The sequence below is a fragment of the Enoplosus armatus genome, chromosome 3, assembly GCF_043641665.1.
Source record: "Enoplosus armatus isolate fEnoArm2 chromosome 3, fEnoArm2.hap1, whole genome shotgun sequence".
NCBI classification, from domain to species: domain Eukaryota; kingdom Metazoa; phylum Chordata; class Actinopteri; order Centrarchiformes; family Enoplosidae; genus Enoplosus; species Enoplosus armatus.
Window position 1 is genome coordinate 12,283,146 of NC_092182.1, and position 26,000 is coordinate 12,309,145.

General features: G+C 40.4%; 4 protein-coding genes across 8 annotated transcripts in view; 2 read left to right on the top strand and 2 right to left on the bottom strand.

Moving 5' to 3' along the window:
- Window positions 1–2,651: 2,651 nt before the first annotated feature.
- Window positions 2,652–4,568, top strand: LOC139282731 (thiol S-methyltransferase TMT1A-like). The gene is made up of 2 exons (XM_070902578.1): window positions 2,652–3,174; window positions 3,848–4,568. Exons 1-2 carry the CDS (start codon window positions 2,677–2,679, stop codon window positions 4,079–4,081), a joined length of 732 nt encoding a protein of 243 aa, XP_070758679.1. The 5' UTR covers window positions 2,652–2,676; the 3' UTR covers window positions 4,082–4,568.
- A 223-nt stretch (window positions 4,569–4,791) lies between these two features.
- On the top strand, window positions 4,792–6,693 carry LOC139283038 (thiol S-methyltransferase TMT1A-like). Its single transcript, XM_070902977.1, has 2 exons — window positions 4,792–5,325; window positions 6,457–6,693. Exons 1-2 carry the CDS (start codon window positions 4,828–4,830, stop codon window positions 6,691–6,693), a joined length of 735 nt encoding a protein of 244 aa, XP_070759078.1. The 5' UTR covers window positions 4,792–4,827.
- Window positions 6,694–6,973: 280 nt separating this feature from the next.
- On the bottom strand, window positions 6,974–12,349 carry atf1 (activating transcription factor 1). The gene is made up of 8 exons (XM_070901967.1): window positions 12,224–12,349; window positions 11,272–11,375; window positions 9,752–9,871; window positions 9,508–9,605; window positions 9,286–9,419; window positions 8,835–9,017; window positions 8,462–8,615; window positions 6,974–7,831 (listed from the first exon to the last, which is right to left on the bottom strand). The coding sequence occupies exons 2-8, from the start codon at window positions 11,368–11,370 to the stop codon at window positions 7,687–7,689; spliced, it is 933 nt and encodes a 310-aa protein (XP_070758068.1). The 5' UTR covers window positions 11,371–11,375; window positions 12,224–12,349; the 3' UTR covers window positions 6,974–7,686.
- Window positions 12,350–15,893: 3,544 nt separating this feature from the next.
- Window positions 15,894–26,000, bottom strand: part of dip2bb (disco-interacting protein 2 homolog Bb) — a 35,139-nt gene continuing 25,032 nt past the window's right edge. For 3 of the 5 annotated variants that reach the window (XM_070903473.1, XM_070903475.1, XM_070903474.1), the window contains 21 exons: window positions 25,530–25,666; window positions 25,325–25,405; window positions 25,057–25,184; window positions 24,698–24,812; window positions 24,233–24,434; window positions 23,276–23,388; window positions 22,981–23,004; window positions 22,397–22,477; window positions 22,148–22,271; window positions 21,905–22,026; window positions 21,352–21,463; window positions 20,186–20,295; window positions 19,184–19,314; window positions 18,913–19,081; window positions 18,632–18,802; window positions 18,461–18,522; window positions 17,924–17,981; window positions 17,745–17,819; window positions 17,441–17,615; window positions 17,073–17,196; window positions 15,894–16,301 (listed from right to left, as the gene is read on the bottom strand). In XM_070903473.1, coding sequence (XP_070759574.1) covers window positions 16,049–16,301; window positions 17,073–17,196; window positions 17,441–17,615; window positions 17,745–17,819; window positions 17,924–17,981; window positions 18,461–18,522; window positions 18,632–18,802; window positions 18,913–19,081; window positions 19,184–19,314; window positions 20,186–20,295; window positions 21,352–21,463; window positions 21,905–22,026; window positions 22,148–22,271; window positions 22,397–22,477; window positions 22,981–23,004; window positions 23,276–23,388; window positions 24,233–24,434; window positions 24,698–24,812; window positions 25,057–25,184; window positions 25,325–25,405; window positions 25,530–25,666 — 2,567 coding nt within the window. In that variant the 3' untranslated portion in view covers window positions 15,894–16,048. The remainder of the gene's footprint in view (window positions 16,302–17,072; window positions 17,197–17,440; window positions 17,616–17,744; window positions 17,820–17,923; window positions 17,982–18,460; window positions 18,523–18,631; window positions 18,803–18,912; window positions 19,082–19,183; window positions 19,315–20,185; window positions 20,296–21,351; window positions 21,464–21,904; window positions 22,027–22,147; window positions 22,272–22,396; window positions 22,478–22,980; window positions 23,005–23,275; window positions 23,389–24,232; window positions 24,435–24,697; window positions 24,813–25,056; window positions 25,185–25,324; window positions 25,406–25,529; window positions 25,667–26,000) is intronic. The other 2 variants (XM_070903477.1, XM_070903478.1) reach the window with 1 other exon arrangement.

A 26,000-nucleotide genomic window follows, 5' to 3' on the forward strand; every position in this document is an offset into this window, starting at 1 on the left:
GTATTTTTCACAAAACAGAGCTAAAAAGAGATTGGATATTAGATAGGTGGTCCAAAACATGATCCCAAAAGAATGCTAAATGTCTATTCCTTTCTGCTTGCGCCAATTGTTTGCTAACCTGGCAGCCTTAATACATTTAAACTACAGCTAATTTATATATGTCAGGGTCGTGGGTTTGCCAGCTTGTTGAGGAGTTCTTCTGCCCCCAAATGACAAACAAATAAATTAATTAATGCAGCTTCAACGTTGAAAGTCAGGAATTGAACCCCACTCTCACTATTTAATTTAAAATTCAATGCACTGGACTAGAGAGCCAACACAATAAAGTGTTGAAAGCTAGCTAACTCAGTGTTACTCAAGCTAATGCTACAGACTGTATGTTAAGTTTAGCTAGGCAACTAAAACACACAGGGAACTAACACTTAGCTAATTAGTTAAACCTATAGCAATTATCCTAAAATACAAAACCATGTGTGTGTCCAGTACTCACCACCTGTAATGTCAGGCTTGAAAGGTGACCATTAAAAGTTTGGGGTTTCGTCCACTTTCCAAAACAACAGCTGTTTACAGTTTTAATTCAGTCAGTTAACTTAGCTAGCATGAGAAAGTATTTCAATAGTGACATTAGTGATCATTTCACGGTGTAAACAGGTAATAGTACTAGTATAACACGCACTGAATTGGTAATGGCAGCTGGCATTGGATTTAGCGTTAGATTGTCTACTGTAGTATCGTCGTGGGCAAAAGAGGCATGTTCCTTTTAACTAGTATACTTGTGTGACTTTTATTTTGAAAATGTTAACCGGACATTCCATTTTAGCTCATCGCTGGTAGCCACTTAGCAAACTTGGCAGTTTCTCATATGAAAGACATTGCAGTTGAAGCAGTATTAAAATTGTTTAACAAGATATGGGATACAGGCATAATAATAATAATTCCGTTGATCAAAGTGGATTTCATAAAGGGAGAGGGATGATGGATTCTGTCTTATATCTGGAATTAGAAGTCAGGAAAGCTCAAACCAATAAAGAAATGGGGATTGCATGTTTTTTGATGTTGTAAAAGCATATGACATGCTATGGAAAGAGGGATTCCTAATCACACTTAATAAACTGAGTGTGGGTGTTAGATTTCCTGTTTGGGAGAACAGTAGAAGTAAAAGTGGGTTCAGAATATTATTATTAGCAGTAGGCCTTGTAGTAGTGGTAATAGTAGTAGTCAGTAGAAAATGGAATCCCACAGGGCAGTGAGTGCAGTCAACTGTTTTTAACATAATGATTAACAGCAATTTTGAACAGGTTGAGCAAAATATCGGAAAATCACTTTATGCTGATGATAGGGTGCTCTGGATCAGGGTTGAAAATATATATATCAAAATGTAAGCGGCAATAGACAAGTGGAAGACTGGACAAACAAGTGGGGATTTAAACTGGCAATTGAAAAATTACAAGTCATATGTTTCACTAAACAATCAGTACCCATGAAATTGTATGGACAAGTACACAAACAGGTTAAGGTGGTCAGATTTCTTGGAGTTCTGCTTGATGAAAAGCTTACCTGGTGTCAACATACTGACAAAGTGAACATTTTACAGGAGTGCTGGGAGCATAATAAGTCCAGGTTTTACAGTTTTGGGTGGATAAGGAATGCTAAGGTGCAAAATGTAAGTAGGTGTAGATGCTCCATCATCAGCTATACCTCCTTGGAGATTCATTATGCCACCCATAGATGCAAGTCTGCAGCAAAAATTAAAAGAGTTACCTAAACTGATACCAAAGTGGATAATAGTGAACAACTATATTGACCAACACCCACACAATATATTCATATTTAGAGATGGTTCCAGAAACTAGGCACACAGGTGCTGCATTCTTCATCCCTCATTGTGAGGTAGCAGTGAAAAAGAGAGTATCACACCATCTATCAGTGTACACAGCTGAATTACTCTGAATATTGTTATCCTTACAATGGGTGGAAGAAAATAACCAACCCACTGTTCTGATAGTTTGTCAGCGCTTTCAAGCATTAAGTCTGGAAAGTCGTCATGCAGGAGGCAGGATATTGTGTGTGAAATCTTTCAGATGCTACTCAGGCTACATTATATGGGATTGGATATCTCCTTCCTCTGGGCCCCTGCTCATGTAGGGGTGGAAGGAAATGAGAAGGTTATACATATTGGGTAAACAATCATTAAAATGACAGTTAATAGACATACAAGTACCGTTAAGTAAAGCAGAGGTTAAAACTATCATAAAGAATTATATGTGCAAAACCTGTGACACAGGAAGACATTGTTACAGCATTCAAAAACATGTAGGCATTGGTGGAAAACGGAGGAGATGGTCATTACCAGTCTGACTGTGCGCATGCTGTAATAAACCAGAAACTGTCAAACATAGTAATATCAGTAGGAGATGATGGAAAACACAACATTACACTGGGGGATCTGCTAGGAAAGACATCAGGGAAAGTACGCAATCTTCAGGGATAACTGAGAGAATTTAGTTGATTTTATAGGTTTTTTTTGTGCCAATCTAGCGCTCCACACTCCAGTCCAGAAGGTGGCGGTAATGCGCCTGTGAGCTGGTTGGGCATTAAAACTGAAATAAGAAAAAGCAGAACATGACAGTTTGTTGTTGAGACTGCTTGACGCCACGCAGGTCACGTTCCGCAAAAATGACTCTGCTAATGCGATTTTGTACATTAGTTGTCAATGTGTTATGTTTGCCCCTTCATCTGATCGAAGCGGTCGGCCTGTATCAGATATACAAACGCGTCTTCCCGTTTTGTTTATACCGGGTTTCTGTAACGTACAACAAGAAAATGTACGACAAGAAGAAGGAGCTGTTTCGCAGTCTCCCAGAGTTCAACAAGCCTGGCCAGCGGCAGCTCACTATCTTGGAGATCGGCTGCGGCACCGGCACAAACTTTGAGTTTTATCCGCCTGGTAGCAAGGTGATCTGCACCGACCCGAACCCTCATTTTCAGAAATACCTGGAGAAAGCCATGGGCGAGAATGACCACCTCACATACGAGAGGTTTGTGTTGGCATCGGGGGAGGACATGGGGTCAGTGGAGGACGAGTCGGTAGACGTTGTTGTCTGCACCCTGGTGCTCTGCTCCGTCAGCGACACGGCGCAAACTCTGCGGGAGGCCCACCGCATACTGAGGCCAGTAAGTCATCTGTGGCTCCTGAAATAACCACAAGTTCAAAGTCAATTTATTCCCAATAAATATGCCGCCATAGCTTGTGTTACTGAAGCTGCTGTACTAATAATAGCTGTGCTGCAGTGCAACTTCTGGATTAATCATCAACACCAGTGGAGATTAATAAATAACTCACTAAACAAACAAAAGCATTTGAATTTAATGAGAATATTGAATGATACTGGATAGACAAACCTTGTGTGTTTGTGTATGTTAATGTGGTGTCTCTAATCGACAAATATAAAATAAGTACACTGTTATACAACTTTAAAAGGAACATAACTGGAATTTATTTCCTTTAACATGCTGATGCAAAGCAGAGAAATGATCCCCCACACGTGCACCAGCCAAAGTACCAATTATTTAGAGTTTTAGAGTTTGGCCACTGGATTTCTTCTGGACTAATTTATTAATCATACGCTGTTGCTTCCTGTGTGCCAACATTGCATATCTTGTGACCTCCAGACTTACATTCAACTTATGTTCTAAGTTTTTGTATTTGACTTAAGGGTCGTCAGTTTCTAACAGTAGCCCTTAAAGTACACATAAAAAATAAGCGAAAAATAACAAACATGCATCCAGTGAAATGTTACATTATTTAATTTGCATGGTACACACATAAGAAATCTTTGCTTTGCAGGGTGGAGCCTTCTTTTTCATTGAGCATGTTGTGGCAGACCCCTCCACCTGGGCATACTTCTTCCAGCATGTTCTCCAGCCTGCATGGTACTACTTTGGCGATGGATGCGAGATCACCCGGGAGACATGGAAACATCTGGAGGCAGCTGGATTCTCTGAGCTCAAACTGAGACACGTTGAAGCACCGCTCGTCTTCTTGATCAAACCACATGTCATTGGTTATGCTGTGAAATAGATTCTAGTCTGATTTAGCTTTGTAGTGAGCTTGCCTCGTAACCAGTGTGTGAATATGCAAAGTACTAAACGCCTGTCCTTTCCTATGTGATATGATTGATCACCAGTGATAGAGATAACGGCAGTCATTTTGATACTAATTTTATTTTTGTATTGAAAACTTCTGAAAGCTGTCATTATTTTGTAAAAAAAAAACCCACATTGAATAAAACCTTATTTAGACAGCACACAATTTTGCATGCAGTTTAAGTGAAAAATATGTTTGTTTGATCTTCTGTTATTCATTCTCCATCTCCAAGTCGCTTGCTGATAAATATAAATCAATATGATACTGCCATAGGGAAATGTTGTCTATCAGTGTTTATCTGTTTGCTACTGCTGGATTTACTTGTGCCTTTTATGACATGACAGTTGCGTCACTAAAAATAGCCTACATATTTTTGCTGTGATTAAGCTCATTGTGTCAGTGATTAAAGAGTTTAATCCTGCTGCATGGTTTGTTTGTTTTTTGCCTATTAAACGATCACTGAGATTAAATAGACAGGAAAGTCCAAAATTTGGGGGAACCTGGACCTGGTTTCACATTCCTCCCTCATGCGGACTACAGTGTGTTTGCGCCATCGTGTGGCGAAAGTTCAACACGGACACTGTCGCTCAGGCATTAAGATAGTAATCTTTTGATCTCCTAAAGTCGCCTGTGTTAAGATACCCCCAGCACGATTTTGTGTGAGATTAGCTCAGAAGAAAATGAAGCCTTGTCTCATGAAATTATGCAGACTGCTTTGCTTTGTGTTGACATTGCCCTTAAATCTAATGGAGCTCGCAGGCCTGTTCGGTATGTACAAGCGTTTGTTTCCCTTGCTTGCCTACAACATAACATTCTCATACAACGATAAAATGCACAAAACGAAGAGGGAGCTTTTCCGAAACGTGGGTAAATTTGCAAACACCGACGGCACCCTCCGCCTGCTGGAGATCGGCTGCGGCAGCGGGGCAAACTTCAAGTTTTACCCCTACGGCTGCACGGTGGTCTGCACTGACCCCAACCCGCACTTCCAGAAGTACCTGCGGATGAGCATGGACGCAAACACGCATCTGACTTATGAAGAGTTTATAGTCGTCTCCGGAGAGGACATGAAGGGAGTGAATGACGAGTCTGTGGACGTTGTTGTCTGCACCTTGGTTCTCTGTTCTGTCAGCGATGTGCGGCGCGTGCTGCAGGAGGTGCGGCGCATTCTCAAAATAGTGAGTCTCTACATGCTGCCTTCACGTGCTGTAGGAAATATTTTATAGGTGACTTCAGGCACATGAGCATACCTGGATTAACCTGTTCGGGGGCCCTGGTTGCAGTAGCACTGGTTGGTTGCAAGACCCAGCAACCAACCAGTGCTCCTATGTGGGAATGATACCACCTGGCCCCAGATTTTCTGTATGTCAATTTGATCAAGCACAAGTTTATTCAGGAATATGCATCATGTGAGCACAGTAGAAACTAAAGGGGTAAAGGTGTTAAAGCAAGGTTTTTGGCACAGGGCCCTTCTACAAGACAAGGGTACAAGATTAGGTAATAATGTAGGACCGCCTTTGTTGATATGACACTATAGTGGTGCAAAGCCCAGATTCCAAAAAACAGTTGACATGCAGTGAATCTGAGGCTTTTTAAAAAAAGAAATATTTATTCACATTATCAAATTACCAACATCAAACTGCTTGCTAATCCAGCCTTGCACATGATGTAGCATGTAGAACATGTCAACTAAAATTGAATAATTAGCATTATATCTGTATATTAACACATTTGCTCTCTGTCTTAGTTGTCGCACATTAAACCACTTTGGCTAAGAATATGAAAGGGTAATGAGAGTGTTACTGTCAGACTTAGGAAAACATTGACTCTACTGGTTGTTCTTACTGATGACTTGAAACCAAAAAAACATTTATCGGGCAGTCCTCCACGGTGACATCAAGAAAAGCACAGATTGTCAGTTACATACATTATTTTGAAAACCAGGAAAGGGATTTAATGAAACTGTAGAAAGAGGCTCCATTCTGGCATTTATCTACATTACAAACAGGCCTGCATTAGGAGGCTGTACAATGTTTGTTTTTGTTGACTGGCCCAAATTTAGCATCATTTGTGTGGGATGGCTTTATATTCATCTTTGCACCTTCAGAGGATGATGTTACATGAACTGTACACATGCTGGAATAGCACATACTGCATTTGATTAATAGATAAGATGCTTTTCTTCTCAAGATGTTACCATTACATTTACATTTAAGACGTGATTAGTAGGTGCAGCCACTGTAGTAGCAAAGTTACAGAACCTGATTTGATGAAACATGCATCTGTTTTTGTTTGGTTCTCTCTTACAGGGTGGAGCCTTCTTCTTTTTGGAACATGTTGTCTCAGATCCCTCCTCCTGGACATATTTCTTCCAGCATGTGCTTGAGCCTCTGTGGTACTATCTCGGGGATGGATGCATGGTTACCAGAGCAACATGGAAAGATCTAGAGGCTGCTGGTTTCTCTGAACTTCACGTAAAACACATTGAGGCTTCAGAGGTTACTCTGATGATAAGACCACATATCATGGGATATTCCATTAAATGACTGCAGTGGGGGAACAGGCAGACTTTATTTAGCCTTTTGTGGGCTTTTTAAAATCTATTTTCACTGGCTGCTAACTCATATCTGATCTTTTTAGTTTGTCACTATAGACCTCATGCACCAACATTATTTAATTGGGCCACCACTAACATCCATTTCAATCTGTACACAATTACACAATTCACCAGTATATGAGAAAATAAAAACACCCTTGTACGTGTTTTGGATCTGCTTACGTTTTCATTTACACAGAACAAAAATAACTCGAGCCACACTGCATTAATTGAGTGAAAATATATTTATTTACTTACAGAATCAGCAACATTTCACACCGTTTGTTCTTCTTCCCCACCCCTCCCAAGATGTACATAATAAATATTACCTGGACACTGTGCTTTTTTTTTTTTTTTCCCTGATTGTCTAAGTAACTGCCAAAAACAACCTAACAAACCACACTCAATGTCATCATTTCTGTTACCCTTTATGTTCCATTGCACAAAAATAAGGAATGACAAATGTAACATCTCCTTATAGGGAAATGAGGGGAATTGCTGGTTCACAATATAAAGAGGAATTATGTCTGTGTAGTAATCAGAGTCAGAATTCTGCAGATACTGTTAGAAGATTTTTTTTAAAAATAACTCCAACAGCAACATTTTTAATAACACAAGAAAAAAGGAAATGGGATACATTTGGAAACTGAGACTCAAAGTTAAAGATCACAATTTCAAACCTCCAAGTATTAAAAATGTACACAACTATAAATGTTATAGCATTAGCAAATTTTTAAAAAAACAGCAGGTGGAAAAATGGCCAATTTCTTTTTTGTCGAGTATATCTTACTGCCATCACAAGTCACTTTTATATCAAACAGTAAAAAAACTGGAGGATCTCAGCCTGAAATGAAGTGTTCCCAGAAACCCTATTCATGTCCAAATGGCTGAGCCGTGCCGCTCCCACATTTAGTCTCAATCCTCAACCTCTATTCAAATAAGGTTATCCTGTTTTAACACAATAAAGGTCCTTTAATGTTTTGAGTTCTTCAATCAGGGTCTTGTTTTGGTTTTCCAGAACAGCTACGCGGTTTTCCAGGCATTTAACGTATTCCTTTTTCTTCCGTCGACATTCACGGGCTGCCTCTCTGAAAGAGAAACAAAAAAAGTGCAGTTAGTCCAACTGAAAGATTATAAAATGATCACATTGTACAGTATTGTTACTATTGCAACATAAAATTACATATACCTGTAGAATGCATTTTCTCCACCAAACTCTTCTAAGTAAATGTACTTTACTTAACTAAGACCCTATTAACTCACAGTTAATTGGGAAATGTGCCCGTTTCTGAGCTTCCAGTAATAGAAGAACTGCATCATCACAAAAACATATTCTTTTACCATGCCCAGTTTGTCTCTCCTGTGCATTGTTCAACACAACAGAGAGGCTGGCCAATTAATGAACTGTCAACCAAACATCAAAAGCAACGCCCGAGGCAGAGCAGCGTTCTAGATTTGAAAGATAAAATGATTTGTTATTTATCAAGTGGAGAGCAGAACATGCGTCATTCACTACTACAGTAATGAGAGGAGCATCAATTACAGTCAAGACTCTTTTACTGTATCTATCTGACAACTTATGTTTATTTTATGTATTTGCCTTTTATAGTTTCATTGTAGACAAATACTGTTTTCTTAATCCAGAGTGTCTGTACGATTCTACATTTTTCTGTCTTTGATTTTGCTGTCCAAAACCCAGAAATAAAGCGAACACTTACCTGTTTTTTGCAAGCCTGATTTCCCTCTTCACTGTTGGATCGTCAGTCTTGCCCTGAGATAGTCCCACAGGAGAGGTCATAACTACAGTCTGAGGCAGGGAGCTGGATGTGGGAGCTGTGCGGATCTGGTATGTTTGCATCTCTCCTCCTGCACCTGAGGGAAACACGACAGTCAAAAGATGACAACAGGGGTCATAACAGCTCCAGTTAGGCTCAACCACCCTGCTTCTTCCTTTCCTTGTCTGAGCCCTAACTGAAATAAATATGGAGCCTGTATGTTTTGACTCAGAGCTATTGTCTGCCTGAACACTTAACACATTTTGGCATCTTTCCAACACTCAAATTAGCCACCAATATGCCATGTTTTGCTCACCTTGTACAACAACCTGGTTGCTAGGCACCAGTATCTGCTGGCCGTCAGGTGTCTGGGCATACTGAAGGATGGTGGTGCCTTGCTGGGCTCCACCAGAGTTGGCCATGGTGACAGCTTGTAGTCCCTGAATGCCTTCGGACCCTGGAGTCGCCAGCTGGATTGTGCCATTAGCGGCTATGGTAACTAGAATAATCACACAGACAGCATCAGAATCGGACAAAGCACAAGTAAAAATCGCATTTCAGCTGGCTAGGTTAACATCCTGAGTACTGCAGAGCACTCGTTTTTAATAGGTTACAGTAGCTTACAAGAAGTTTGGTTTCTGATATACAGCTGTGGCCTACAATTACATAACATTTGAAAATAAATTCTCAATTTCAAAGGCTCATGGACACCACTTGGGAGCAGACACTTTTCTTATGCAAGTATTATAGAAGGGAGAAGTCCATACTGTATTGGCCGCTGCTAGTCTGGTAGATTTGGGTGGGGGGTACTGTAACACCAGTCACGCCTGTGGATGCCGGGCTGTTATCCTTTCCCTCCATGTGTGCCAGTTCCTCAGATGAAAGTTCATTTAGGATTTTTCTGAGAGGCGGAGAAGGGTCATTTGATTTAGTATTCATCTCACAAAATAGTTTTTGTGTTTTGTCTGTGCTTGTAGTTTTTTTTTTACCTGTATGACGGCCGTCTTGCCAGTATTTCTCTGGTCTTTTGGGCTGTAACTCCACTGTCTGATGAGTCCTGTGAATCATCACTATCTGAATCCTGGGCCTTGAAAGAGGGAGGTGGATTAACAAAGTGCATAAGAGTAATTGTATAAAATTACAGTGACAAGTGACATTGAAAAGAAACTAAGTAAACAAAGACTTTCATGTAAAATAAATGATTACAGGGCCAAGAAAACCCAGTGGTCTCACCTGTGCAGTCTGCACCTGAGGGGACTGAATGACTGACTGTGCAGACTGGATCACTCCTTGAACCTGAAACTGACCGCCTGGCAGCTGTACAACAGCCACAGAAGAACCACCTAGTGACATCTACAAAAACAAAAACACAATTTTAAAATCCACAAAATACAGTTTATTTATCATGGCAATGCATTCAGTTTGTGCGCAGAAAAAAGTGAGTTCAGAAGCACATTGAGACTTCATTCAAGTAAAAAAATTAATTGCTTAAAAGGGAAATGATTTCACCGGAATTGCTCAAAATATTTTGGTTTTATGTGCCTAGTATTGAGATTTCCACCACTGACGCTTCTGCCACCACTCTAATACAATGAAAGCTAGTTGTGTTTGTCAGAGAATTTAAACTTTTTTTCTTTTTTTTTTTAACTCAATGTCAAGCAATGTGTCTCTCCAGAGATGATCCCCTGGTTACTCTGGATCTACAGACCTCACTGTAAACGGTTTCCACAGGATCTACATTCTACTGAAAAAAATGTCGGTGACGGCTGTGGATGATCTTGAGTAATAAAGACATTGTGTTTTAAAGTTCAGTTAAGTTCATGTTGTGTTTTAAAATATAATTTTTCTTATAAAGTGGGCACAATTTAATTCTCCACCATTGCAGTGGGCTGTTGGCTGAAATCCTCAAGATGGATAACTCATAAAACCAAAGCTATCTGTAAGACTAGATATCACAAGGGATCAGTGGGTGAACTGATCATTGAAAATCTACTTCAAGAAACCCACTAACCATATAATTCAATCTAAGTGCCACATAATGGGTCACAATATGATAAACGTATGCGTATCCTTATTTACAGTTTTTAAGCAGCGTATGCTTGGAGTCCATAAAAGTTGACAACTGCAGTCTTATCAGATGAACTCAGATAGGAACTTATGGTCCTACAGAAACAGACTGGTTTCCACTCTCAAGATAGTTATTGGAACAGCTTCTGGCACATCAACAAGGATCAACCAAAGACAGCTACAGATGAGGGAGACTCCATCAAGCAGACTTGTCTCACTAAACTCCAGATTCAGTGATAGTTAAAGTAAAATTGACAAGTCTTCTGTTAAAGACATTTATACTGGATAGTGAGAATAAGTACTATAACTACTTCAAATGTCATAGTGCAATTTATTGTGCAATAAATGTCTTTTGTGCAAAGTAATTTTTAAAGATATGGTTTCAATTCCAATAGTATTTCTCCAAGTTTGCTGATGACGGGTGACACAATAAGAGCTATGCGGAAGCCTCTTAGTTAATGATCAACATGACTGTCTCCTTAGATTCTACTTAAATATTAAGCTGTGTGACAGCAAGAGTTAAAACAAACTAAATATTGCTAAATATATAAATCTGAAAATGTAGCTGCGTTAATGAGACAAAAAGTATGCTTTCAGCATGGCATTCATAAACAAAGTGCACTAGTGGTGTTAACAGTATTTATGGGATACTTTTAATGATATTTTGAAAGGGATCTATTAGTTACCTGTTGGGCTATCTGTGAGAACTGAGAGGTTGTGATGGTAGTGGGAATGATGGTAGTCTGTGACTCAGTGCCATTGCTGCCCTGCTGTACTTCTTCCATAGTAACTGGGAACAAATAAATCAATATTACGGTTTTACAATGGCTCTAATGTAAAACAACAACTGCATGTGGCGGGGTTGCCTGCCTGTAATATGCTGTACTCCGCTGTGGCCTGTGCGTTATTTGTTAATATAGCGTTAATTAACACCTCCTCCCGACCAGAGTGGAGCAGATCAGAACGATATAAAAGTCAAATCACATCACAGTTTCTTACTTTAACCAACAGTTTCTTCTAAAGTTAAACAGGTGAGTTCACGCTAACTGACAGTTAGCTAAAGATCAACTTCCTCTTTGGTTCAATCGTGTTAGCCAATGCAACTAACGTTAACATGGAGTTACGGAACATAGCTAGGCCCGACAGTCAATACTGTTAACTTTTCCCCCTCATGATTTAACTAAATGCAAAATTTAACAAAGTGTGCGACTTCATCCCATGCAAATGTTTGCAGCTGATATATAAAGTTATCCCTTGAGTCATAAATGCTAGAATATTCGACCTCACCAACACTACCGTTGCTAGTTAACGGTAGCTAACGTTCAGTTAAACGGATGTTAACCAGTTTAAACCGTTAAAAACAACAATTTCAGAGCAACAAGCGAGGCAAGTTTGGTTACTCTGGTTCACAGGATGGATGAGCTTTTGTCTCAATGAGCAAATATGTGTAACTCTGTCACTGGCACGCAAGTTACCGCGTCAATAGACGTCAGCGATACGGGGAGCCATTAAGCTAACTACACCTTCCCTTTTCGTAAAACGCCGAGGAGTTGACGAAGCAACAGCCGCCATTACTGCCACAGCGGAGCAGACAGCCAGACGAGCACAAAAATTACCGCTCAGCCAGCTAAAATTTACCTTTTCAAAGGCCGCGTAACTGCTCTTGTTCACAGCGTGGACTTCGTGCAATTCGTGTATATACTTTGATACAAGAAATGCCTTGAAATGTTACTTAGCAGCAATGGCTAACAGCTAAAAATACAAAGATGTCAGCTAAAAAAAATAGCTGACCACTTTTTTTCCCAAAGGAAATGGGCGGCGCTGTTTGGCAAATACGCATTACGTAATAGTTTCTTTGGGCTTTGTGATTGGTGGGAAGAGTTTAAGCAACTGGTAGATACAGAAGAACAGAGTGGGGGTAAAACTTTACTGTCCAACAGTAAATAAAGGACTTAAAATTAACTTTGCATCAACCAGCTACAACATTAAAATGCTTACACAGTAATGCATCAGTAATAATTACCCAATGATATTATTTTACTGTCTGAAAGGGTCCATTCTGCATAGTAAATACTTTTACTTTTAATACTGATACTTTTAAGTACATTTAGGTGACAATACTAATGCACTTCACGTTACACAACTACTTGTATTACAAGTTACACAATTACTTGTAGTATTCTCACATTGATATATTGCTACTTCTACTCAAGCAAAAGATCTCAGTACTTTTTCCACCACTGGTTCTTTGATCATGGATTGTGCCCTTTTGTGTTTGGTCATCTCTTCTTGAAACCAGACCAGAACAATGTAGTCTAAATTAGAACTATGCTGATGTTTTAACCCATTTGCTAAAAGTTATGTGTTTGTTCAGTGCCAAATTACTTTTAGCCTTCACTGTAAGGATGCAAGTTGTGTAATAATCCAAAGAGTCTATGCCATTAAGTCAAACACTGTTACATAATTACCAAACTCATGAATATCAGGACAACTTACATGATTAAATGCTTTTGTTTATTCTGTATTACTTTTACATAAAGTATAAAACAAAGTACAACAAACCAAAATAGAAAATAAATGAGAAAAATGGGAAGGGGTGTACCACCTTGATTTCTTAATTATATGAGTTAAAGCACCTCCCTAACATTAAAGATTCATCAGTGGATCACACCCTCATGGAGAAGTTTAGAATTCACCAAATAATTAATATACAACATACCAAGAGTGCATACACAAAATATTGATAGAACAACTCAAAGAGAGATTAATGCAGACGTAAGTACACTACTGGTTAAATTTCGTCAGTCCTCTGTTCTTAGTCATTACAAAATGTATAAGCATCATGTATATTTCACCAGACTGTGCAAGCTTTGAAATTAAATTGCACTGCCATTGGGATTGCATAGTGTGTAAGAACTCTGACAGAGAAAAAGAGTGGAAACCAAAGGAAGCCCTTGTAGACTTCCCAGCGAAGCAGGTAGGTGGTAGATGGACACTGGTTGTCAGTAACCCCTCTTTTTGCTCATTAGGTTTGCAAGGTCTGCCTTAATTACAAGATTTGTGTTGACAAACGTCTACATTTTATGGGTATCATTCACAGATTGCACCAAGGGACCGCCTGGTCCATCCCTGTGTTATGAGTTTTGTTCCCTGAAAATACAATTTCATACATATATATCTCCCCCACTTGTGCCTTGAGATGAGATGTGCCTGACGCCGATTTCTTCTTGTGCTTGGCTGAGTCATGCAAACATTCTGCTGCAAACGTAGGATGCAATGTTAACGCTAAGATGAAGTGCTGTTAGTCTTTTTCTCTAGGTGGACTTGAAACTGTGCAAAGTCAAATTTCAAGCATTACATTTCTAAAAGTATTAACACATTTAATGTAACATGGAATGGAGATAGTTAAATCAATCAGTCCACACAGTAGAAACCTACTGTAAGTACCACCAGTGCAAAGTACAGTTATTCAATGGATCATATTCCTGTTTACTTTGAAATGATTAAACATCTTTCTAATATTGTGTTTGGCATGGTTGAATGTTATAATGGTACAATTGCAAAAGTTCAAAAATAACAAAAAAAATATTTACATGTTGACATTAAGGGTTCATCACTGAAATACAGTATAATCCAGTACAAAGAACCTATAAATTATGGCAAGGAGCACAAGGAAAGCACAAGATTGCAGGAAACCAAATACATTTTGCAAATGCATCTTGATGCAAATTATTATTTTTTTTTTACCCTTTTCTTTTTCATACAATTACTTAACTTGCCAATCAAGTTTGTTTTAGATGTGGCTCAGCTTTGCAACTGCATTCACAAGTGCTTATAAATCCAGTGACTGAACACAGAAAATAATCCAGATACATGATGACTTGCCTCTATTGACTACAGACTTACTGTACAGTACCAACAACAATCCTGTTGGAATTCAAAGTTTACAAAGTTGCACAAAGACAAAACACAGTTCGAATGGACTTTGAGTGTGGAGAGGAAAAGGAAAGGGCCAAACTCTCAAACATTTGCTCTATTATGCGATACAAAACAGAGAGGGGTATGACTGTTCAGCGGTACAAAGTACAATGGCAATGGATATTAGATGAATAGTTGTGGGCCTATTTTTTAAGTTTTTAAAAAATAACCTGGTAGCCTGAAAACAGTCATGATATTGGTTTTAGCCTTCTCCTTACACCAGTTTTTTGTCTTCTGTTTTTTGTTTTTTCAATGGCTGACAGAAAAGGTCCCTGGCATTAACAGTGATAGCCCTCCCGGTAAACTCTCAAAGCTCCTCAAGCAATAATTCTCAGAATAATATATGCTCCTGAACCATTAGTTATAATGCCTCATTGTTATAATAAAATAGATCTTTTTTTTTGAGAAAGTGCAATGTTGTATCTATCCTGATTAACAATGCTTTAAAGTTATTCATCTTTACCCTCCATTATACAACTAATATTCCACTTCAAAAGTACTGTCAAAACTGTTAAATCTTATTTACAATCTTCTTTCTGCTACTGTTACCATCTCCCAGCTGCGTCACCTATCCACAAACCATCAACTGAGAGAGACAAGTCAAGCATTTATACATTTATACAATTAAAAATATCTTTACAGTAACGTACAGTATCTAAAATACAACAGGCCTTGATAGGTACAGTACAGAATATGGCCTCTTTCCTCTTTTATTTTGATCCCTTTGGATATCTGTCAGGGTTTCCACTACTAGTCAAAACCGAAGGAGAATAAACAGCCATTAATAGCAGATTAATTAAAAATTAAGATAGAAATGTATGGCTGAAGTTTTATAAGGCAGGAAATATATTCGGGCAGGAAAGTTGTAAAATCTATTTGGCTTCATTATCATGGGACAAAATGAGCTTCCTAAATAATGCACACAGACTTAGACTGGCTGCTTGCTTAATGGTTTGCTTTCATCTGCCCTCTTTTATCCATGTTAGTGAGAAATGACCAGGGCTCAGGGCATGCATTTGTGTGCGTTTGTTTGAAAGCTGCATGTAAAAATATTTCAAGTTTAGTAGCTCTTAGAATCTGTGTGGACACACAAGGGAAAGCGTTTGTGGTAGGTACAGAACAAGATGATGGATTTTCACAAGGACATTAATATAGAATTAATTTGAAAAGTGGTCCTGTTGTATGTGTCATGTCGCCCTTTGCCCAAAATAGTGCAACAGGGGCTTTTTTTTTTCTCTTTGCTTTCGTCCCAATTGCAGAATCTTATCTATAAAACACAGTGAACAACTCCAAACATGACAGGTCCAATCACGGACATGCAGTGGCCAAGATATGCTGGTGTCACACAGGGCTTGGTGGCAGTACATGTGGTTCATGCTTTTTCCTTTTCACCATCTGCCGAGCCGTAGTCGAATGCTGGGATGATGGTGCAGGAGCATCCAGACTGTGGAGAGTGGCTAAACAAGCCCGGACCACCACAACACCTCACATGTTGTAAGCGACATAGATGGGATCCAGCTGGTCAGCGAGGAAAGAGTCACGAAGGTGCATGCGCTGCTTCTCTCCCCTGGAGTTGATGGGTATGACCCCGGGGTCCACAATAACCACCACACCCACGATGAGGTGGTGCTCCTCCAGGACCACGTTGGTTATCAGAGGCACCAGGTCCAGCGCGTCCTGCTCTGAACCACACAGCTCTGACACCACCACCAGCAGGTTGGTCCACGTAAACACAGCACTGTGAGGAACAAGAGCAGGGTGACTGAGAATGCAGTACGAACACAAAAGCGATGTCAAAGGAATAGTTTGACCATAGATACCATACCATACCATGCTTGTACACTACATTTGAAGATATCCCCAGACAGTTAGCTTAGCTCACTTTAATCTGAACAAAAACCAAAGTGTAAAAATGACAAGTTGTGGTTGAACAAACAAGAAATAATGTGTTAATGTTAATAAGTGAGCTTTCAAGGTCCTGGATTTACCTTCATACAGAGCCAGGCTAACTGTTTTCCCCGTTTCCAGTCTTTGTGCTAAGCTAAGCTAACCAGCTACTGGCTGTAGCTTCATATTAACGTACAGACAAGAGAGGGGTATCGATCTTCTCATCTAACTCTCGTCAGGAAAGCAAATCCAATTCCTAAAATGTTGAACTATTGCTTGATAATGAGTTGGATCACACCTTGTATTGTTAATTGTTTTACACAGGTGCCATTTACATTTCTTTCTGTTTCTGCTACCTGAGAACTACAAATAAAAGAGGCCTGGTTTATGGTCGTGGAATGAAAACTACAAAATAAACCTTGTTATTTTAAACAGATCTCCTGTGCATATTTCAGCACAACAAATACAACTCTTGAACAATATAAATAAATGTATGTATCACAATACATTGCAGTTTGCATTTTAGTGGTGGATATTACTAGTCAATGTGTAGTTTCCTAAGAACATTAATAAAATGTGTGTTTGTGTGTCCGGTAGGTATGTGTATAATTTGCATTCTCACCTCTCAGCAATACTGCGGTGAGCCCGGGACACCGAGGTTTCAATGTCGATTGGGTGGTAGCGCAGCCCTCTTAGCTCCAAGGTCTCATCCAGTGATCCCACCACAAAGAGAGCGTCATGCCGATCTGAGCACAGAAATACAGGAAACATAATCCACCCAGAAAAATATGCAGACAAAGTAATACTGTGTTAGCAGCTAGGAGCGTGCTAACCTTTGCTAACCTTGCTAAACGTTTGTTAAGTTTAAGGGTTTCATACCTTATAAGATTTTCTTGTTTTAAAGTGTTACTAATCTAAAATCTATCTTATAATAAACTCATTAAGACTGACTAACTAAATTAGACTTTAGCTCTGTCAGGGTCTATTTACCCCCACTGGCATCCAACAGCTCCGTCCTCTTCACAAAACCCAAGTATCCCGTCCTGGCCCATAAGGTCTGCGGGTCCCCAAAGCTGAGCTTGGTGTTGAAGTGGTTGGCCTGAAGACTCTCCTCTCCGTAGATGGTATAGTAGCCGCTGGCACTGTGAGGGCTGTTCACCCAGATCTAAGACAGGGAAGCACACACGGGGTCACGGATGGCTTCAGAAGGAAGAAGGTTTTACCCACAATTTTGTCACGATACCGCCATGTTGTCGTCACAAAAGGAGAGTGTGTCTTTATGGCTTCCTCTCACCTCGCCTAGATGAGAATCGCCAAGCGGACCTCTGGTCTCTGGGTTTACGATTATCACCCGAACACCTGGCAGTATCTGTAGATGAAAACAATTTTTCATACGCTGTCAACATGCACCACTTTAACTTAATATTTCATTTACTGAATTTATACCATGAGTGTACGCATGTAGCATCTCACCTTGCCAGACTCCATTAGAGGAAGACTCTGAGGTGCTCCTCTCTCCACCAGCCTCACCCTACAAAGGTCACACACACACAAGCAGACGTATACAATCATTCAATGAAAACAAACCATTGTGCTGAGCGGTACATATCTGCCTACACTGTTCAGGGTTGCTGGGTTTATGTGGGAGTTTTTTCTTTTTTCACTGAGGATCTAAAGTCTAAGTGGTGTTGTTTTCATTGACTGCTTCATAATGTAAAGTGCTTTTGAATTGTTGTGATTTAGGAGGGTCACAGATTAACTGCAGCTTTTAGTTAAATATGAGACTGTTTCAAGCCTTTTTAATGCTGCTTAGAAGAAAATGAAATATGAAACGTGAAAAAAACACAATCTACAATCCACACAGGAAACGCATCATTATTCAGACCTAAACTCCTTTTACTGTATACAGTGGGCCTGACATAATACAATTTAACTCCTTAAACTTAGAAAGACTTTTCAAATGTTTGTCTCAACCAGCCCCACCGATCGAAATGGTCCATGTGTTCTTACCTGTCATGGCGGAGGGACTTCATGTCCACATAAACCGTACAGGGATCAGGACCTGTGGTGCCCTGTAACACACAAAGAGAAGGTACATACAGATCCCACTGGTTCTCATCTAGGCATGATAGAGGTATGCTTCTATGTGATGCCAGGTTAAGTTGGGTTAGGTTGGTGTACCTGCAGGCAGATGGCAAGATTAACCCTGGAACCAAAAGCAGTGCTGACGGCTCTCGGCGACAGCCCCACGTCCTTAAACAGCTTGGAGAAGGAGTGTGTGAGGGCGAGACGAGGGCGTTCCTCTGCTATCACCACGCAGCTTCGCACACACGACAGGTTCACCCCACGGGCCTAAAACACACACACATACACACACCCACACACACACAAACGATGATCAAATCCTTGAGAAATATTCTGTCTGTCATTCAGAATTCTCTCTCTATGTATGCAGTCCTCACCTTGAGAAACTCTGTCTGAGTACCCAGTCCTTTAGTGCAGAGCTCCATCACAGAGTAAGAGCAGAAGGTGTCTCTGACGCGGTACTGACTGAGCGTGCTCAGCCACAGAGACGAGCAGCTCTCCAGCTCGAAAGGAGGAATCAGGATGGACTGGTGACCTGAGTAAACACTAAAAGATAAGACATAAAGGAGAAAGGTGGATGAAAGGAGGAGGACCAACAAAAACTGTGGTACATACTACATATGCAGTGTAGGTGATCTTTTACTGTACCTTGCGAGGCACCACAAGACGAAGCCCAGACCACAGTAAGGATCCAGGCAGATGGCTATTTGGCGAGAGGAGTACAGTTCACACTGCAGCTTGATAGAACGACAAAGTGCACTGACCGCTGCGTGAGAGATCTGCAGCAAACAAGAAGACGCATAAGAAACTCAAGTACATTTTGTAGTTCACTTTCCTGGTCGACTGACTTTCTGTCAACCAGTCTTGCCTACTCCTACTTTGTGATGCCTTTTACATCCTACAGTAGAATACCTGCATTGCATTGTATTATATTTTATGTATGTGAGTGGAGCCTTTGTATCTCTTCTAGCTCCTCTACGATGGATTTCTCGCTGATTTCTCAGCGCAGAATGGCAGCTGTATAAAGATGCCATGGACTTGATTCTGTTACTCTGTTTGTCAGCCCACAATTTTCACTTAACTCATCGGGTCTGGCAAAGGTCACTAGGCATTAGCTTGGACAGATGTAATTTCAGGTGTACAATAGATGATTGACTCATCAACGAGAACCTTTCCTATTCCTGACTGAATGATCACACCATTTGGCAGCCATTGATCTTTACTGTTTTTGTCTTTTTTAAGAAAAACATGGTGGCTGAAGACATTCAGAATTCAATTTCTATCACTTAAACGACTTCTCACAGGCCGTTCAGAGGGTTTGGGAGTTTCCAGAGGCCTTGAGCATGTGTGATTCTGTGGGACTGATGCCATTTGTCACATTGTTTTCACATTATCATTTGATACATTTTTATTATAACAATATCGGATATTGCCACTTTAAGGTGTGAAGACCCAACGAATGAGGGAGAAAGACATGTAAGAGCTCATGCTGACACTGCTGCATATCCAGGAACAGCTTTGTGATTAAGTTCTCTAGTTCACTTTCCTGGTCGACTGACTTAGTAGCTGTATATGTAATAGCAAGTGAATATTGGATTGGGATCAAGAGCAAACACAGCAATATTTGAAAGTGAAGCTCATCTGTCTCACCTTTACCCCAGTGAGCATGCCTGTAGTGGACACACTAAAGTCCAGATAAGCAATCATCTCCGCTGTGGGCGGCTTATAGATCTGCGGAGGCCGGCGGCGAGGAAGGTCATCTGCAAACAAGAACAGTGCATGTGTTACAGAGAGCAAAGTAAACATTAAATTATATTGAGTAATAATGACACAACACAAATGAATCATTACCGGATGCATCATATACTGTCAATTATTGCTCTCAGACAACAAATTCAAATGTCGTTAGGAAGAGCTTTACAGAACATACTGCCCACAGAGTTTTATATATATTAAAAAGAAAACCAATTAGACATACAGTATATGTACTGTACAGTATACAACCAACTAAAAGTGCACCAAGCACTTATCTAACCACAAGTTTGTCTACCCACTGAGCAGTTTTGATAATAACTGGAGAGAGCACTGCAGAGAAATGTCCCACTTCCTGTTTGTCTTAATACTGCAAACACTGTCACAGCAAATGGTCCACAATAACTGACACGAGTGTTTATGACAGAACTGTGCGCTTTATACACGACTAACTTTACACTCACTATGAAGACTACTACCACAACTGATGAGCCTATTTTACCGTCTTGAATTTGATTCATGAGAAAGTCGGCTACTGTGAACAATGCATGGACTCTTAAACCAAGAGTCATTTCTTACTACAAATACACAAAAATGAATTCATTAGAAAGAATTATTTTCACAATTTCTTTTCTTTTCTAACCATCTGTAATGAAACTTTGCACAGCTAATGTGGATTTAGGGTGAAAATCTGTGTTAAAATTGAACTTTGGACTGATGGTGGCGCCAAAGGAACTGTGTTGGGTTGTTTTCAAAATAGTTTTCCACACTTTGGAGTATTTAAAGTTCTGTTGATAAACCATGATAAAAAGCATTCAATTTCTTTATGCAGTATTCACATACGGTGAAGTTTTGCTTGTGCATGAGAACAGGCCTTTTTTTACATTTTGACATGTAGCAAAAGCACAGGTGTGAATTGTAGAAGGGTCCTGGTGTTCATGCTGGCTCAACGTCACACTCATGTCATGGTTTACTGGAAGAACATCGTTAATGTTACTGTGCTTTTCTTGCTATGACAAGTCAAAATGTCAGCTGGAGAAAAGGCCTATCTTTCATTATCTTACCTGTGTCAATGATTGTTGGCCACGTCTTAATGTTCACAGAGGCAGCAGCGTCTTTGGAGCGCAGAGTCCTCATGAGACTTTGAGTGGTAAGGATACACGCAGCTTTACTGACCTGGTAACAAAACACAAGCGTTCACAAAACTGAATTCTTTTTTTATACATAAACACAGAACATGAACTTTTTATCTGTTATTTTTTAAAGACAGGACAAAATACAACTTGGAAGACTGCCTTTACAAATTATGTGATTTAAAGATGGAAAACATTTCAGGGAAACTAAATGCCCTTATTTCAGTTATTAGTCAGATTTTGGGTGAACTGCAGGTCTAAACTAGTAGAAAAAATAAGTTGAACAAATCTTCTTTTAGGTAGCAGGGTCATCACAGGTGGCTCAATGTCCAATGTCTCCAGGTTATTAGTTGTAATATCTACATATAGGCCACAACTAAAAAGACCCTGATATTAGGATTAAATTAATGAACACACATCGTATGTATCCACAAACCCATGAGCAGGCAATGACACCCATGCATGCACAAAAGCGCGTACTTACATCAATAATCATGCGGACAGTCGGCAGCGTGGCTGCCAGGTTCTGAGGGTGCGGAGGTCTGACGTTTACGGGAACACATCCAGCGTAGAGACAGCCGTAGAAGGCGGCTATCAGATCAATGCCTGAGAGAAAGATGGAGAACAAAGGTGGAGTAAAATAAAAGTGAAAACTATCCACGTCTCACAATAATTTATCTCAATGAGAGTAATACATCAAAAACAGGAAGCCAGAGGCAGAACCCACCAGGAGGATAGAGCAGCACTACGTTCTCTCCAGTGTTGATGCTGCCTTTCTCAGTGAGCGCTGCAGCTATCTTCTCCGCTCGCTTGTGAAGCTGCACGCAGGTCGCTGTGCCCACTGTTACTCCCTGAAGGGCGGGAATAAACCCCAGAGGAATAGGTACAAGGTCACCAAAAAAACATGCAGCAATATCTTAACATTCATCTTGTGTGTTACAGTCAAATGTATGTGTACTGTATTTCAGCTTGGTACCTTGGCATTAAGAAGAACAAAGAGGACATGGTCTGGGTCTGTCTGTGCCCTCCAGTGTAGAGCCTCTGACAAATACTGATGCTGAAATAAAAATAAAAAATAATTTGATGTATGTACTGTACATCTGAGGGTGTGCTTTAACAATCTGTGCACATTATTACAAACACAACCATGGAGGGCGTATACAGGGAGGACTTTTGTGCTGATGGAAGAACTTAAATTTAATAAACTAAATAAAACAACATAAAGTGGTGCTGAGAGACTGCGTATCTCAGTAGACAGCAAAAATGATCTCTTGCCAACGTGCAAACAATTTATATCGCATACTCAGAGCCAATCCAGCTCTTAAAAAAATGAACAATAATTTAGGATGTGAAAGGTCCGTCTGCAGTAAAACAAGGGATAGCTACAGAAGGTGCATATTATGTAACACAGGTTAAAAAAAAATGGGAAAAAAACATGCAGATTGTTGCTTGTGTCACATTTTAACACACAAAATAAAACCACAATACAATATAGATTAGAGCATGACAAGAGTAAACAAAGGTGTGGGGGAGATGCTAGAGGGGGGCCGTAGTTCTTACCATCACAGTGGGCCACATACAGAGCTACATCCAGAGAGAGACGAGAGCAGGAAGAGAGAAGAGTCCAGAATTTTTTTTTTTTACATCTATAAAACTGTGGCTCAGACTGGGCCATAGTTACACTGGCAGTGGAAACTCTTCAAACCTCACTGTTTACCATTATAACACAGTGTGAGCATTGGTACTGATCATGAGCACGTTTCCTGCCAATTCTGAACAACATGCATGTGGCTCTTTTGTGGTCATACAGAGATAGTTTAAAAGTGAGAGTTACAAGTGTTCGTGGTCGTAGTACCTTTCGGACAAGATCCTGGTCTTCGATCATGCCGAGGTCCCTGCCTGCAGCCTGGGCAATCCTCTTCCCTGCCACCAGGTTGCCCACCATCACGGACGCAGGACCTACACCAACTACAAGAGAGAAAGAGTGTGAGAGAGAGATGAGTGGAAGAACATAATGCTTGACTAGAAAGTGAAAAATTCTAGACAGCATTACTATTGTAGGAAACACAGAGGTCTGCCAACAAAACTGATCCTGTGAGAATATGCAAAATATAAAAACCGCATTAAATATTGAGGTGAACAGTGTTTCACACTGGGTTAGATGTGTTCAAGTACGCAGATTGTGGAAACAGAAAGAGGAACGATGTGTGAATGTATTTTGGTGAAAATGTACAATTTGTACAGTAATACAGTATCTACTACAATTAAATCTGCATGTCACAACTTTCATGTAAGTCTGCAATGTAGAAGGGGCACAGCAGTCTTTTTTGGGTTCACGGGGACACCAGAACCACTATGGAAAGTCCTGTGTCATCCTTCAATCATATGCAACACTTTGTTTGTGTTATATGTCGTTTATAGGTAGTTTTATTTTGTTTCATTTGGTATTTGGTGTTTGGATTGATTTTTGTTTATTTTGGTGAATATTTGGACAACTGTGTTATGTGTAGGTTGTTTTGTGAAGAAATTAAAACAAACCCTTGTGAGACATTTGCTGAACTTGCTGAACCACAGCCAGGGCCAACATGGCAGGAATATCACTGTACCAAAACTGTTATGGGTGCTTTATGTAACTAACTAACATAGCCATGCTCTTATTTCACAACACTTCATACCCTGAGTGACTCTTGCATGCGGGACAATCAACAACTCCTCTCATCTTTGCAGACATGGTCAGTGAGTACTTTATCCCATCACAAAAAAGCTTCATAGACATTTCTCAAGCCTGTTTTACCAGATATGCATCACCTACCGGGCTGCTTCTGGCGGGGCTTGGGCAGGTTGGTGACACAGGTATGGGGACACATTAGGATGTTGCAGGGGTGCAGGTTGCCATCTAAGAAGAACTGCTTGGTGTCAGAGATATGGATGCCACCCAGGGGTGTTTTAGGTAAGGTGTTGGCCGGGACCAGAGCCAGACAGTAGAGGCCCACCTGATGGATGCTGTCGATAGCCTACAGGGGAAACCAAACATTGAGACAACATTTGTTGAGTAGGGGGAAAAAAATGACAGCTGATTTCACAGAAATAGTTACACTAACGGAACTGAAAGTAACTTAACCGTTGTTGACAAAATGGTGATTTTTGTCTCTATATTACAGACACACTGAAACATTGCTGTGTAGTAGTATTGGAAATGATTTGGTTTGTTGTACACTGTCCCATGCTGCTTGCTTCACAATAAAAACATTTGGAAGAAGATATTGAGGCGATTTACCTGAAGCACTCGGCTCATCCACTGGAAGCTGTCCTCCTCGCTGGCATCTGGCCTCTGCTCCGCCACAATCACGACCCTCTCGTCATAGAACACGGTGACTGAAAACACAGCGATCCTGACACACACAAACACAGAAACACACACACGTATGTTAAAGAAGTCACAAGCACCTTAAATGTACCCTAAACATGTGGTTTGTACGTCAACATTACATCCAGTCCTGCCATGTTTTGGGCCTGCTGTGCTTCCTTTGTACCAGCAGATGTCAGCAGTGATAAATTAGTATTCACACTTTACCGACAGAGGAGTTCATCATCTTTCTAAACACACTTTCTATGAAGAAGAATTGGTCTCCTCACCTCCCACGGTACACAGTCTTGACGGGCTCCACGGCGAGAGCGGTGGCCACCAGGTCGTCAGCGTTGTGTCTCCGCCCGCTCACCATCAGCAGACCCTCAATCTTCCCCACCACAAAGATCAGACTGCCCTGTTCGGAGCGCGGGACACACAGCAGGGTCATTATACTGTAAGTACACTGACCCATTCAACGACAGAGAGAGAAGGATGGTTTCCAGGAAGGCTCAAGTTACCACAGATGTTGTACGGTCATAAAACAGTCCTACTTACTGGGCCAACAAACCCCAAGAGTCCTGACCGCACAAATGGAATCTCTCCGATGGGAACTCCATTAGCATTAACCGGTATCACCTGAACACAACGATACACAGAAAGACAGGACGGCGATAAACCACAAAAAGAAATCAATCAGCTTTATTATTTTATGAGATTGTATCAGCACAGGCAGGTTGTGGGTGTAACTCTGCTTTCATACCTCAAAGGTGTTTTTGGTGACTCCAGGTAGGCCATAGTACATGTTGCCTCCAGCGCGGGAGTTTACTATTATCTCTCCTATCTCATCTGTTTTACACAACTGAGGAGGTCCATCTGGCTTAACAATGCACATCAGAGCTGGAGATACACAAACGTAACATTTCAAAACTACATTAACATTTCGCTTACCAAGAACCAAAGATCTACAGCTGCCCTTTTAAAACGTTTATTCTTCCTCTAGCTGTTGAGGTTGGCAATATGAGAAATATTCGGGAGGAATATAGCTTGTGTGAGCGGTGTGATCTTAGAGAAATGTAAAGAGTTTGTTGGTGTGTTAAGGTGTTTGCAAACATCCAAGATTTGAGACTCTTTCCCATGTAAGAACCAACAAATTTCTAATAAATCTGTTAATCTAAATGTTTGCTTATTTCTGACAACATACTGTAGGTCATGAATGCTTTTTTCTTTTTTG